Genomic DNA, 13,758 nt, shown 5'->3' with positions numbered 1-13,758 from the left:
CACCGCGCCCGGCTGGAAGTCAGCTTTTACATAGTGGTCAGGTGAGGGATTGGGAATTAAGTGCTTTTGCAAAATAAAGTTCATTGTAAAAGATTCTAAGCGAACAATCCCTAACCCTTAAAATGTACCAGGCACTGCTCCGGCTGCTATGGATGTGGGAACTCGTCTCTCTCGGGGGCCAGCGCTATCACCGCCGGGCTCCAGCCTGTCTCCCAACCACCAACCTGTGCTTCTCTTTGTACCCCTCAAAAGTGCCTTCAGAGGGTTTAAGATTGAGGTACGGGGCAGGGCAGGTCTGAAGCACAACTGACGGCTCCGTTGAGAGCAGGCCCGCAGCTTCGGCTCCGCAGAGGGCGCCCCACTATACCCTACCGCACTCCTCTACACCCCAATCCTTGCCCAGGCCCCGCCCCTGACTGGACCCTGTCCCCGCCCTGCCCGGCCGAGACCCCGCCTCTCTCTGGCCTGCGCCCCGCCCAGGAGGCAGGTTGCTCGCCGCGGCCGGGGGCGGAGCGCCGCCTGCTCAGCTCCACCTCATAGTCCAGCCTCGCCGACTCCGCCTCTTTTGACACCACGCCTGCGCAAACGGTCATCCCCGCGACCACGCCACCGCCTTGCGCGTGCGCGTGCGCGTGCGCGCGTCCAGGCGCTCCCGTCAGGCAGTGCGAGGCGCGCGGGTTACGGAGGGCGGTGGCGGCGGGTTCCTGTGAGAAGCTAGCGGAGCTTTCTCAGGTGACTGACGCGGGCCTCGGTTCTGGGCGCCGGGGTGTGGGACTGGAGGAGTGGCCGCGATCCCCGACTGCACCCCGCTGCCTCTTCTTTTCCTGCGCTTCTGGGGACTCCTTCCAGGTGCTCCGGCAGCTGCCCGGGCATCACGGCCCGGTCGGCGGGACGAGGAGCTGGGGCGGGGGCTGCGCAGGGCCGGTCACCCCGGTGTCTGCAGCTCGGTGGGCTTCTGCGTTTGTTCTGTTAGCGTGCTTAGGTGTCACAGCTGGGTGACTCTCGGAAGGAAGGTTTTGCCGCTGGCGCGTCAGGTGTATCGCAGCCTCGGGGCCGCGGATCCCTGGGCCTGACGCCGCCTCTGGGGTTCGCGCGGCCCCGGCGTCCGGGCTGCCTCAGCGCTGGCTGAAGGCCGGCCCGAAGCGCCCTTAATTGTGGCCGCGCGCTTCCCTGCTGCTCCTGCTCTTCTCCGCGCCGCGGTAGTGGACTCTGGAGGTAGAGCCTTGCCCGACGAGTCGTTGAGGTAAATAGTTGATTCTTCAGAAGATGTGCCATACTTATTTGCGTTTTCTTACATCCGGAGGGCAGGGAAGAGAGGCTGCCTAGCCTCCTGGTGACTTGGGTTTGTTTGGACCCATTTATTTTGAATTACAAACAAACGTTGCTCTATAAAGAGTAATGCATTTTAAACCATTTTATCTTTGGAAAAAACGATAAAGTGGATCCAAATAGATCCACTTTCTTGTTAATTAATTTTCGTTACTTTTGGGGTTTTCTGAGAACTAGCCTAATTGTTTCTCTTTATCATCATCAAACATTGCAGCTACGACTGCCTGTCAATTATCCTGCTCTCGGATATCGTGTGATATGTGTCTGTCTTCTTTTTAAAAACACTGTCGTCATATTTGTGGTCTAATACTTGTTTTCTTCCCCCCAGGAGGAATCATTATAGATTCTAAAAATAGATTTTCCCTTCTCTGTGGACTTGGTATAAAACGTAGCTTTTTTTTCTATTTGGATTTATTTTCTAAAAATCAACACCGTAAACCCATATCAGATACAACAAAATTGGGGTAGTCAAACCATGAGTTGTGGAAATGAGTTTGTGGAAACATTAAAAAAAATTGGTTTTCCCAAAGCTGATAATCTTAATGGAGAAGACTTTGACTGGTTGTTTGAGGGCATTGAAGATGAATCGTTTCTGAAGTGGTTTTGTGGGAATGTGAATGAACAGAACGTGTTGTCTCAAAGAGAATTGGAAGCTTTTAGCGTTCTTCAGAAATCAGGCAAGCCCATCCTAGAAGGGGCGGCATTGGATGAAGCTCTTAAAACGTGTAAAACTTCTGATTTGAAGACACCTAGACTGGATGACAAAGAGCTGGAGAAATTAGAGGATGAGGTTCAAACTCTACTGAAATTAAAGAACCTAAAAATTCAGCGGCGTAATAAATGTCAATTGATGGCTTCAGTAACTAGCCACAAATCTCTGAGGTTAAATGCTAAAGAAGAATCAGCCACTAAAAAGCTGAAGCAGAGTCAAGGAATTCTAAATGCAATGAATGCTAAGATCAGTAATGAACTTCAGGCTCTTACTGATGAAGTTACACAATTGATGATGTTCTTCAGACATTCTAATTTAGGTCAAGGGACAAATCCACTGGTATTTTTATCGCAATTTTCCTTGGAAAAATACCTAAGTCAGGAAGAGCAAAGCACAGCAGCATTAACTTTGTATACCAAAAAACAGTTCTTTCAGGGTATACATGAAGTAGTTGAAAGTTCAAATGAAGACAATTTTCAACTTTTAGATATACAGACACCATCTATTTGTGATAATCAAGAAATCCTTGAGGAGAGACGACTAGAGATGGCTAGACTGCAGCTGGCGTACATTTGTGCTCAACATCAATTAATTCACTTGAAAGCAAGTAATTCAAGCATGAAGTCAAGTATAAAATGGGCAGAGGAGAATCTTCATAGCCTAACCAGCAAGGTAAGCATAAGAAATGAGATTGGATTCACATTGTAATTATTGTTAGGAATAGAGGATATAATATTGCTATTGAAGTACTTTAGAATGGGGCATCTAATAAGAGATTACATTTTATTTTCTCATTGTTCAGTGTTTATTTGTGATCTGTGTCAGTGTTTCATACAAATAGATCCGTATGTTAATGGAGGGCAGCAATAGTAATTATCTCAACCACATTATCTAGTTTATTTTAAACAAACGTGCTTTAATTTGCATTCTGAATTTTAAATTTGTGTAATGCAGATACAGACTGGACTGAAATTTTCTTTTTAGGATGTGGCTAGAAACTAATTGCTTTATTTTGGATATTCTGCCTCATTTGCTCCAACCAGAGCATAGTGCTATTGAAGTCAGAGGTCCAGGTTCAGTAGACTGAAACTGATTTCTTTTTGAGAATATATGGATAAATGTATTGCAGATGTCTGTCTGCACTCTTGGAGAGCTTGCTTTCTTGGTAATATAACTGCTAGATACTTGAGTAAAAAATGTAACATTTCTGAATCTGAATATCAGCACCAGGTTAGTTTCTATAGCTGACAAAAAACTGGAATAATATAGGAAATCCAATGGTTATGTAGAAGTGCTAAAATCAGCTGGCTGACTAGGACCTATTGAGGTAATTTTAACTTAAGAAAAACTAGTAACATACACTTGGATTCAGTGAATAGTGTGCTATTAATAATGATTTTGATTAAAACAAGTATAATAAGATCTCTATTTTGGTAGCCATTACTATATATATGGTAGTAATAGCGGTAAAATTTAGTTAATTCATATCCTTGATTTAGTCCACATTTTTCCCTTTTAAACTGTAATTTTGGTTTATATGAATATTAAATTAGTTTTCATTCATTGAGCTTATTATCTGGTCACCTAAAGTGGATAGTGAAAATAATCTTAAGATGATTTCAAATTTAGGCATACGGTTTGAAATGTGATTGCTTTTCTTTGTATAGGCTGTGGACAAAGAAAATTTAGATGCTAAAATTTCTAGCTTGACCAGTGAGATTATGAAACTTGAAGAACAGATCACTCAAATAAAAGACAGAAGTTTACCTGCTGTGGTAAGAGAGAATGCCCAGTTATTGAATATGCCAGTGGTAAAGGGAGATTTTGATCTGCAGATTGCTAAACAAGATTATTACACAGCAAGACAAGAGTTAGTTTTAAATCAATTAATAAAACAAAAGGCATCATTTGAACTTCTACAGTTATCGTATGAAATTGAATTAAGGAAGCATTGGGACATATATCGTGAACTTGAAAATTTGGTTCAAGAACTTAGTCAAAGTAACATGATGCTCTACAAGCAATTAGAAATATTAACAGATCCATCAGTTTCTCAGCAGATAAATCCAAGGAATACCATTGATACTAAGGATTATTCTACTCATAGGTATGTATGCTTCATTGTTTCCTTAGTAAATTTTTCCTTTTGTTTTTGCAAAATACTAGAGAGAGTTTGAGCTAAAATTTTGGAAGTTTTTAACAATTCTTTGCATTTCACTTTTGATCTTTCTATTTTTTTTCTATTTTCGTATGCCTTTTTTTCATTTTTAGTTTTTTTGCTGCCTTTTCTATTTATGTTAGATCTGAAAATAGCTACTTTATAGCTTAAGTGGATGAGGTGGAGGAATGAATGGGTTTTGTTCCCCTTTAGACATTATTATTTATATACCTTATTTTAGATTTGGGGCAGGAAGTTTGAATACAGCTTAGCCTGGTAGGTATTGCTGGGCAGGAGATTGACTGCATTTGGAGAAGGTAGCAGTAGAGAGGGGAGAAGACTTCATTTCTGTGTGTAGTCAGGAGAATCATTGAGAATGAATGCTAGCTCCCAAGCTTCATCTGGATGTCTGAGCAATTGATGGCACAGGGATACTGAAAATTGGAGGGCTGAAGTAGTCTTAAGACCTCAAAAATCTGGCTCCTACTCCTCATTTTTCTCCCGGACTAGGGTAAGAGCATCTAATCTTTTTGTTTTCTTATTAATAAAATGAGGGGCCTGGATAGGGTTGCCTCATTGCACAATTTCGGGGGTACCATTGACATCATGATCTATGTGAATGATACCCCTGAAATTGTGTAGTTACATCTGTAAGACTGTAATTGGCAGCTTTGGGATTGAACCAGTTTTAGAAAGTCTATTACAACTTGATTAAAAAAATAACTTTTTTAAAAATTCTGAGCAGAAGTTTACTATTATAGCTATTTATGTAACTATTTACATTTTACATTGTTTAAAATTTACATTTATTTTTATATTTTACGTTGTTTACAATTTTAGTTTTTCTCTTTTAATCCCACCACAATCCAGTAATACAGGTAGGTTAAGATGTGGATGGCCGGGCGCGGTGGCTCAAGCCTGTAATCCCAGCACTTTGGGAGGCCGAGACGGGCGGATCACGAGGTCAGGAGATCGAGACCATCCTGGCTAACACGGTGAAACCCCGTCTCTACTAAAAATACAAAAAAATTAAGCCGGGCGAGGTGGCAGGCGCCTGTAGTCCCAGCTACTCGGGAGGCTGAGGCAGGAAAATTGCGCGAACCCGGGAGGCGGAGCTTGCAGTGAGCGGAGATCTGGCCACTGCACTCCAGCCTGGGCGACAGAGCGAGACTCCATCTCAAAAAAAAAAAAAAAAAAAAAAAGATGTGGAGTAGTTAAGATGTGGAAATAAGTCTCAGAGATTGATTTGCCCTAGGTTTCACGTAACAGAAAACTCAGACCTAGACCTAGGTCTTCTGTTTCAAATTCGTTGCTTGCTTGCTTGCTTGTTTTTTCCTTCCTTCCTTTCCTTCCTTTCCCTCCTTTCCCTTCCTTTCTCTCTCTTTCTCTTTCTTCCCTTCCTTCCCTTTCTTCCCTTCCTTCCCTTCCTTCCCTTCCTTCCCTTCCTTCCCTTCCTTCCCTTACCTTTCTTTCTTTTAAGACAAGGTCTCACTCTCTTGCCTAGGTGGGAGTGCAGTGATGTGATGATAGCTCACTGCAGCCTCCAGCTTCTGGGCTCAAGTGATCCTCCTGCCTCAACTTCCTGAGTAGTTAGGACTACAGGCATGTGCCGCCATGCCTGGCTAATTAAAAAAAAAAAAATTATTTTTGTAGACGTGAGACTTCAATATGTTGCCAAGTCTGGTCTTGAACTCCTGGGCTCAAGTAACCCTCCTACAGTGCTGGGATTACAGGCATGAGCCATAGCCTGTTGTTTCTACTACATCATCGTTATATTCTGTGAGACAAGTGTTACCTTGGGAGGTATCTCTGAATTGCACTTTGAAGTAGGTTAGTGGCAGTTAAAGTTAAGAAGAATTTTATATCTAAAACTTGGATGGTGGGGAAACTGGGATTCAGTAATAGACTGCTTATCTAATGTAGTAGTTAGAATATATATTTCTGTACTGAGATAGTGTTACAGTTAGAGTGGTTTCAGTTGCTTGATTTTTGCAGGAACACAAATTATTATTATTACTATTATTATTTCTGTTTTTGGAGATGGCGTCTCACTCTGTTGCCCAGGCTAGAGTGCAGTGGCGCGATCTTGGTTCACTGCAACCTCTGCCTCCTGGGTTCAAGCAATCCTCCTGCCTCAGCCTGCTGAGTAGCTGGGACTATAGGTGCATGCCGCCATGCCTGGCTAACATTTTTTTGTATTTTAGTAGAGATAGGGTTTTACCATGTTGCCCAGGCTGGTCTTGAACTCCTGAGCTCAGCCAGTCTGCCCACCTTGGCCTCCCAAAGTGCTAGGATTACAGGCGTGAGCCACTGTACCCGGCCAATATTTTTATAAGTTGTTACTTAGCTATCCCCACAAATGCCCCAATACAGTGGATTATAATTTTGAAAATGATACTGACTTGATAATTTTTCCCTATAATTTTAATTTTTACATTTTAGGCTTTACCAACTTTTAGAGGGAGAGAGTAAGAAAAAAGAATTGTTTCTAACTCATGGAAACCTTGAGGAAGTGGCTGAGAAATTGAAACAGAATGTTTCTTTAGTACAAGATCAGTTGGCAGTATCTGCTCAAGAACATTCTTTCTTTCTGTCCAAACGGAATAAGGATGTGGACATGCTTTGTGATGCTTTGTATCAAGGAGGAAATCAGCTTTTGCTTAGTGATCAGGTGGGTATTTGCCATAGTAGTTAAAAATGCTTTTTTAAAAAATGCTTATTTTAGAAGATATTAAAGAAAATGTTAACATGAGGAAAATATTACCCCAATTCCATTGCCTTAATATAAAATATATTTCTATGTCTCCTAATTTTTGTTCACATATAAATATGTTTTTCAGATAGTTTTGATGAGTGTGCACAGAAATTTAAAAATGTATACAATTTTTCAGACACAAAAGGATATGTAATGTTTATATTAGTGTTAAAAAATAAAACCGCCTCTGTATTTTTTTCACTCATCTTAGCAAACACAGGATTGCCTTTATATCTTTAAAATCCTCTGTGTACACTTACTGGTACATGCTCCTCCTAACATAATTCCTCTCTCATCTTCAAAGAGTAACTACCATGCTTAATTTTGTTCATCATTTTCTTGCTTTTATGTATAGTTTTATTGTACACATACATACACACACATATATATATATTCCTAGACTTAGTTTTGTATGTTTTTGAACTTTATATGCTGTTATACTGATGTTGGTATACCGAAGGTGTGTATATTGAAGGTATGTATCCTTCAATGACTTGCTTGCTTTTTCAATGGCTTAACGTGTTTTTGAGACTCACTCATATGTAAAGCTATAGTTCATTCATAGTGTTCTCTTTTGTATAGTTAGTATTCCATTGTGTGATATTCCACAATGAAATTATCTGTTAGATTGACAGACATTTAGGTTATTTACAGTTTTTATTACTATAGATCTTACTCCTATGATAGTCTTGGATGTCTCATAGCTGCACAATTCCAGTTTCTCCACATCTTTGCCAACACTTATTTCCTGTGGTTTTTAAAATAGTAGCCATCCCGATGGGTGTGAAATGGTATCTGTGATTTGTTTTTTGAAAGGTTTCCCGTTACTGATTTTTGTCTTCTTGATCTATTGAGAATTGTATACAAATTTCCACTGTGATGGTGGATTCGAAAATTTCTCCACGTAGGCCAGGCGCAGTGGCTCACGCCTATAATCCCAGCAGTTTGGGAAGCTGAGGTGGGTGGATCACAAGGTCAGGAGTTCAAGACCAGTCTGGCCAAGATGGTGAAACTTCATCTCTACTAAAAATACAAAAATTAGCTGGGCGTGGTGGCGGACAACTGTAATCCCAGCTACTTGGGAGGCTGACGCAGGAGAATCGCTTGAACCCGGGAGGCAAAGGTTGCAGTGAGCCGAGATCGTGCCTCTGCACTGCTTCGTGGGTGACAGAGCAAGACTCGGTCTCAAAAAAGAAGAAAATTTCTCCATGTAGTTGTATATCATTTTTTTCTCTATGGATTTTGAGTCTGTTTTATAAGTGATATCCAGGTTTAAAATCACAGTGAATATCCTGATTGTTTTAAATTGCAGTGAATTAAAGCATTTAGCATTACATAATGACTATTCCTGTGATGCTTTTGTTTTAATATTCTTTTGTCTAATATTAATATTCCTGTGTCATTTTTCTTTTTCTTAGTAATTGTAAGGCATATAGTTTTCTTTACACTTTTCCATTAAGTTTTTATTATTAGTTAAGTCCTGATTCACGGACCCAGGGTAGGGATCATCATGTACCTTGGTCCCCCTCTACCACCCTGGGAGAAGGATGGAGAACAGAGGAAAGGTGGGGTGGAGCCAGTTCAGATTTTCCCAGGAAGCGTGCCTTTGTCCCAGGTCAAGACCAAGGATATGGGGCAGAGGGACTTCTACACATGCCAGCACCATTTGCACACAGAGACATCACCCCCTTTAGCAGTCATTACCTTCTTGGAGTGGTAGAAGTCCAGGTAGTTCTGCCAGCAGTTCATGTTCTGGTTCTAGTTGACAAAGTGGCTGTCAAATGGGACAGTCCTGTAGTTCTTAATTTTGACCTTCATGTCTTCTGCCGTGGTGCTAACTTCTAAAGACCCTCAGCAAAGACCATAGTTTTGTTTTTACTTAGCATGATGAAATAAACATTTTTACTCTCTAAAGTTTTCTTAACTTTTAATGTTAACTATACTGTCTTGATTTAATTACTATGCCATTAATTTTGTAGCTGGTTATTGTTATTGGGCATTTTGATAGTCTTCATTTTTTTCTTTTATTTGCTCTTGAACAATATCATGTATATCTTTATGTATATAGCTTTTTGTTGTTGGATACTTCCATCTGGATAAATTCTCAGAAATAGGATCTTTGGGATTTTTTGTGCCGGGGCCATATATACACTTTCTTTTGCCGTTGATACTGCCAGATTGCCTTTTAAAGGAGTTTATAATGCTACCAGCACTATTTAAGCGTCCACTAGATACCATTGATCATTTGGCACACCATCATTTTATGAATTGCTAAAAAAAAAAAAAACTCTTAGTTAAAGCGACACAATGTTTTCTTATTAAGAATTTTTGTTTTTTATACTTAGTAGAAAAGATCTTTTACCTACCTATGTGTAGGTAGACATAGATTTTTATCATACCACTCTTGGACATATGTTAAAAGGAAAAAAAATAAGTCAATTTAAATGGTTAGGGTAGTTCTAAAGCATCATATTTCAATCTTCAATTCTTCTAAGTTATTTTTTGACTCAGAGCTGTCTGTAATTTTCCACACTGTATATCAAGAATGTTGATGAGAAAGTATTTCTTTTTTTTTTTTGAGACGGAGTCTCGCTCTGTCGCCCAGGCTGGAGTGCAGTGGCCGGATCTCAGCTCACTGCAAGCTCCGCCTCCCGGGTTCACGCCATTCTCCGGCCTCAGCCTCCCGAGTAGCTGGGACTACAGGCGCCCGCCACCTCGCCCGGCTAGTTTTTTGTATTTCTTAATAGAGACGGGGTTTCACCCTGTTAGCCAGGATGGTCTCGATCTCCTGACCTCGTGATCCGCCCGTCTCGGCCTCCCAAAGTGCTGGGATTACAGGCTTGAGCCACCGCGCCCGGCCGAGAAAGTATTTCTTAAGAGTACCTGGCCAGAAACAGTCATGTGATGTTCTTGATTAAGATGCATCTTCATTTCAGATATGTTAAAATGTGAAAAAAATGCATCCAAGAATTACTAAAATATGGTAATTTCACTCTAATCTTATCAGTAGGTATCTTTAGCGTTTTTCCCTAGCTCAATGTGATGTAAAATGCTGTATCAATTTTAACTTGTGTTTCTATTATTAATGAAGCTGAACTTCAGTCTCTGTAGCAATATTTTAGTAACTGTATGATCTTTAGTATTTAATTGAAAGTAAAGATGAGATTGTTGTTTCTCAGTATATTCAAGTTTATCAAGTTTGTCTTAGAGGAGATCACTAAATGTAGATATAATGTTGAAATTACTTGATTTTCAAAAATATGTATTTTAAGAAGTACTGCTCTGTGAATTGGCATTTATGACAGGTCTTAGGTAGTCCATTCTTGAACTTGTATGTTAGAATCATCAGGGAGCATATCAAAATGCAGGTTCCTAGCTCTGTACAGAGATTAAGTAATTTAATCTAGTAGGGGGTACAGGAATCTGTATTCATAACAAGTACCTCAGATAATTGTGCTTGTGGACCATGCCTAGAAGCTGTAGAAAATTGAGGGTAGTTAGAGCAACAGATTTTTCTGAGAACCTCTTTGGTGATACTGGCTAAAATTTATAAGTAGAGTGCTTGATTAGAAAGCTATGAAAACTTGTTAATCTAGTTTAAATGCTAGACACTAAGGATTTTGAATTTACTATAATAAATGTGAAGGGTCGGCATGTCTAGATTCTTGAGCAGGAAAATTAAATGATTAGTCAGCATAATTTTCGTGGAATGTCATGTAATTCCGTTTGGTAAGATAATAAAAAATGAAAAATGGAGATTTGTGTTGAGATAATTCTCTTTTATTGGTCTTCATTTCAACTTTCTCTGTACTTTCTGTCTAGAATAAACAAGGTTTGACTAATTAAGCAGAATATAAGCTCCATGAGGGAGATTTTATTCATTCTTGTATCAGTAATCTCTAAAACAGTACTTGGCACAATAGTATTTGTTGAATATATGAATGCACAGAACAGCGTACGTATCAAGTACTCTTCAGGAAGAGTTTCCTTTGAATCACTTAAAATTACCTATCAGAAGCTGTTGCAATTAATCTTACTTAGAATTTATATTAAACCTATTATGGATTTTAAATTGAGGCTTATTTATTGCTAAAATTGTGGGAAGTTATTGTCATTTAAAGTCTTTCCATGTAAATTATACTTTAATTTTATAATTTTTGTTAGGAAAAAAGTGTTTGAATTTTTATTTTTATTTTCCTTTTTTTAGGAGTTAACAGAGCAGTTTCATCAAGTTGAATCTCAACTGAATAAGCTAAATCATCTCCTCACTGATATTCTTGCTGATGTGAAGACAAAAAGAAAAACTTTGGCAAATAATAAATTACATCAAATGGAAAGAGAATTATATGTGTATTTTTTAAAAGATGAAGATTATCTGAAAGATATTGTGGAGAATTTAGAAACTCAATCAAAGATTAAGGCTGTTAGTCTTGAAGATTGAAAATTACTGGAAACCGAATCTTTATTACATGTGCTCTTTTATTTATTAGGAGGAGACTGTGTATAATAAACACTACGAAATTTTTAAAATTTGAGGTCAATGGGACATTTCATTTGATGAATTCAAGTATTAATTTGGCTTTTTTCTCATGTGGTACATTCAGAGTACCAGTGCTTTTTATGACTTGAGCATGTTAGTGGTACTTAGTCCTGGTAATTTTTTACTTATTGGGAAAAAGCATTATTACATAATTCAAATATTTTTAAATATAGTTATCTCTCTCCTTTACTTTCTTTTTAGAAATAGAAATTTTCTGCTGTTAAATTTTTTTTTTTTTTTTTGAGATGGAGTCTCACTCTGTCTCCAGGCTGGAGTGCAGTGGCACGATCTTGGCTTACTGCAACCTCTGCCTCCCAGGTTCAAGCAATTCTCCTGCCTCAGCCTCCCAGGTAGCTGGGACTACAGGTGTGCACTGCCACGCCTAGCTAATTTTTTGTGTTTTTAGTAGAAATGGGGTTTCACCATGTTGGCCAGGATGGTCTCCATCTACTGACCTCATGATCCCCTCTCCTCGGCCTCTCAAAGTGCTGGAATTACAAGCATGAGCCACCACACTCAGCCGCTATTAAATATTTTAAAATGTGTAGAACTTCTAGTCAGCATTTTTAAATCTTAATTTTAAATGTAGACTTTAATATGTGAAATAGCCAGGTCCCCTCATGTTTGACTGTCAGATAAAATTTTGCTGCTCAAATTGTATTACTCCATAATTCCCTGCTATGGACCTTTAGACTGTTTTAATGTCCCTACTTGTATCGCAGAGTATTAGGACTTCCTTGGCCATCATTCATTTTAGAGTCTGAATTCTGGGGACTCAAAGTTTTCTACAAGACAGCTCAGCAGTGCTTTGACTTTAATGTGACTTACACATCATAAATGACTTTCAAATGTAATTTGAATTTCAAAATTCTGTAAAAGTGGTTGTTCAAAAGATGTATGATACTATTTTAATCAGTTTAAGAGCAAAAATGTTTAATTATATTTAATAATGGTATTTGGGCAACCAGAAAATAAGGGTTGGTCTAAAATAATTTGAAGTAGCTCATCTGTTACTACATCAGATGCTTCTTGAGTGCCTAATTTACACGTGGCCTGTGACAAATACCTTGTGAGCTTTGTAGGAATACCTTTAAGAATATTCCTCACCTGTTTGTAATATGGAGTGCCAATCTAAAAACTACATGTTTTGGGTGGTCTTTGTGGAATTTTTTAGCTATAACCATCAGAAAACAGGCATACCTGGATGACAGATGAACCCTCTTGATTTTTGAAACCCATCGAACAAAAATATTTTCCAGTTATTGTGTTTGTTATTTAAAATGTTATGTAAACCTTAATTTTGTAGCAATAAATTTTGTTTACAATTTTGCTATCAGCTCCATATCACCTGAGCAACATTTTTGTTGTATATATTTTTTTCTATTCTATCTTGGGATAGAGAGTTTACTTAAAATTTTTCTTTTCTCCAATAATGTGGAAAATATGTCATCTGGTTTCCTGGTTTATGGTAGCAAAATCTGTTTAAATTAGTGTCAGATATTTAGATGTGTGGCCAGACGCTTGATTTATTTTAATTTGTTAATTAATTTTTTGAGACAGAGTCTAACTCTGTCACCCAGGCTGGAGTTGAGCGGAACGATCTCAGCTCACTGCAACCTCTGCCTCCCAGGTTCAAGTGATTCTCCTGCTTCAGCCTCCTGAGTAGATGGGATTGTAGGCGTGCACCACTGCACCTGGCTAATTTTTGTATTTTCAGTAGAGACGGGGTTTCACCATGTTGGTCAGGCTGGTCTCAAACTCCTGACCTCAAGTGATCTACCCGCCTTGGCCTTCCAGAATGCTGGCATTACAGGTGTAAGCCACCATGCCCCTGCCCAGATGCTTGATTTATACTGTCCCCACCCAAACTTTCGCTTCCTCAGGCCAGGGGACCAGCAGGACTGATCAAGGCAGGGATGGTAGTTGTGTGTCTGCCATAACTACCCAAGTTAGTTATAATCATTGTGTTACTAGATATGTTTATTTGAAGATTTATTTTGTTTTTATTTTTTGAGACAGAGTTTCGCTCTTGTTGCCCAGGCTGGAGTACAGTGGTGTGATCTCAGCTCACTGCAGCCTCCGCCTCCTGGGTTCAAGTGGTTCTCCTGCCTCAGGCCTCCTGAGTAGCTGGGATTACAGGCGCCACCATGCCCAGTTAATTTTTCGTATTTTTAGTAGAGATGGGATTTCATCATGTTGGCCAAGTTGGCCTCGAACTCCTGACCTCAGGTGATCCATCTGCCTCGGGCTACCTTCAAAGTGCA

The 13,758-nt window shown here is 39.5% G+C and overlaps 1 protein-coding gene across 2 annotated transcripts in view; it reads left to right on the top strand.

Moving 5' to 3' along the window:
• Positions 1–626: 626 nt before the first annotated feature.
• Positions 627–13,758, top strand: part of LOC112625371 (DNA polymerase nu) — a 169,638-nt gene continuing 156,506 nt past the window's right edge. The window contains exons 1-6 of one of the 2 annotated variants that reach the window (XM_025386644.1): positions 662–732; positions 974–1,243; positions 1,658–2,713; positions 3,709–4,148; positions 6,642–6,870; positions 11,162–11,377. In XM_025386644.1, coding sequence (XP_025242429.1) covers positions 1,805–2,713; positions 3,709–4,148; positions 6,642–6,870; positions 11,162–11,377 — 1,794 coding nt within the window. In that variant the 5' untranslated portion in view covers positions 662–732; positions 974–1,243; positions 1,658–1,804. Of the gene's footprint in view, positions 733–973; positions 1,244–1,657; positions 2,714–3,708; positions 4,149–6,641; positions 6,871–11,161; positions 11,378–13,758 lie in introns of both variants that reach the window. The other variant, XM_025386645.1, reaches the window with a different exon arrangement.

This window comes from Theropithecus gelada, chromosome 5 (genome assembly GCF_003255815.1).
Source record: "Theropithecus gelada isolate Dixy chromosome 5, Tgel_1.0, whole genome shotgun sequence".
Taxonomy (NCBI): domain Eukaryota; kingdom Metazoa; phylum Chordata; class Mammalia; order Primates; family Cercopithecidae; genus Theropithecus; species Theropithecus gelada.
The sequence above is the reverse complement of the archived record's forward strand: the minus strand, read 5'-3'. Positions and strand labels throughout refer to the sequence as shown.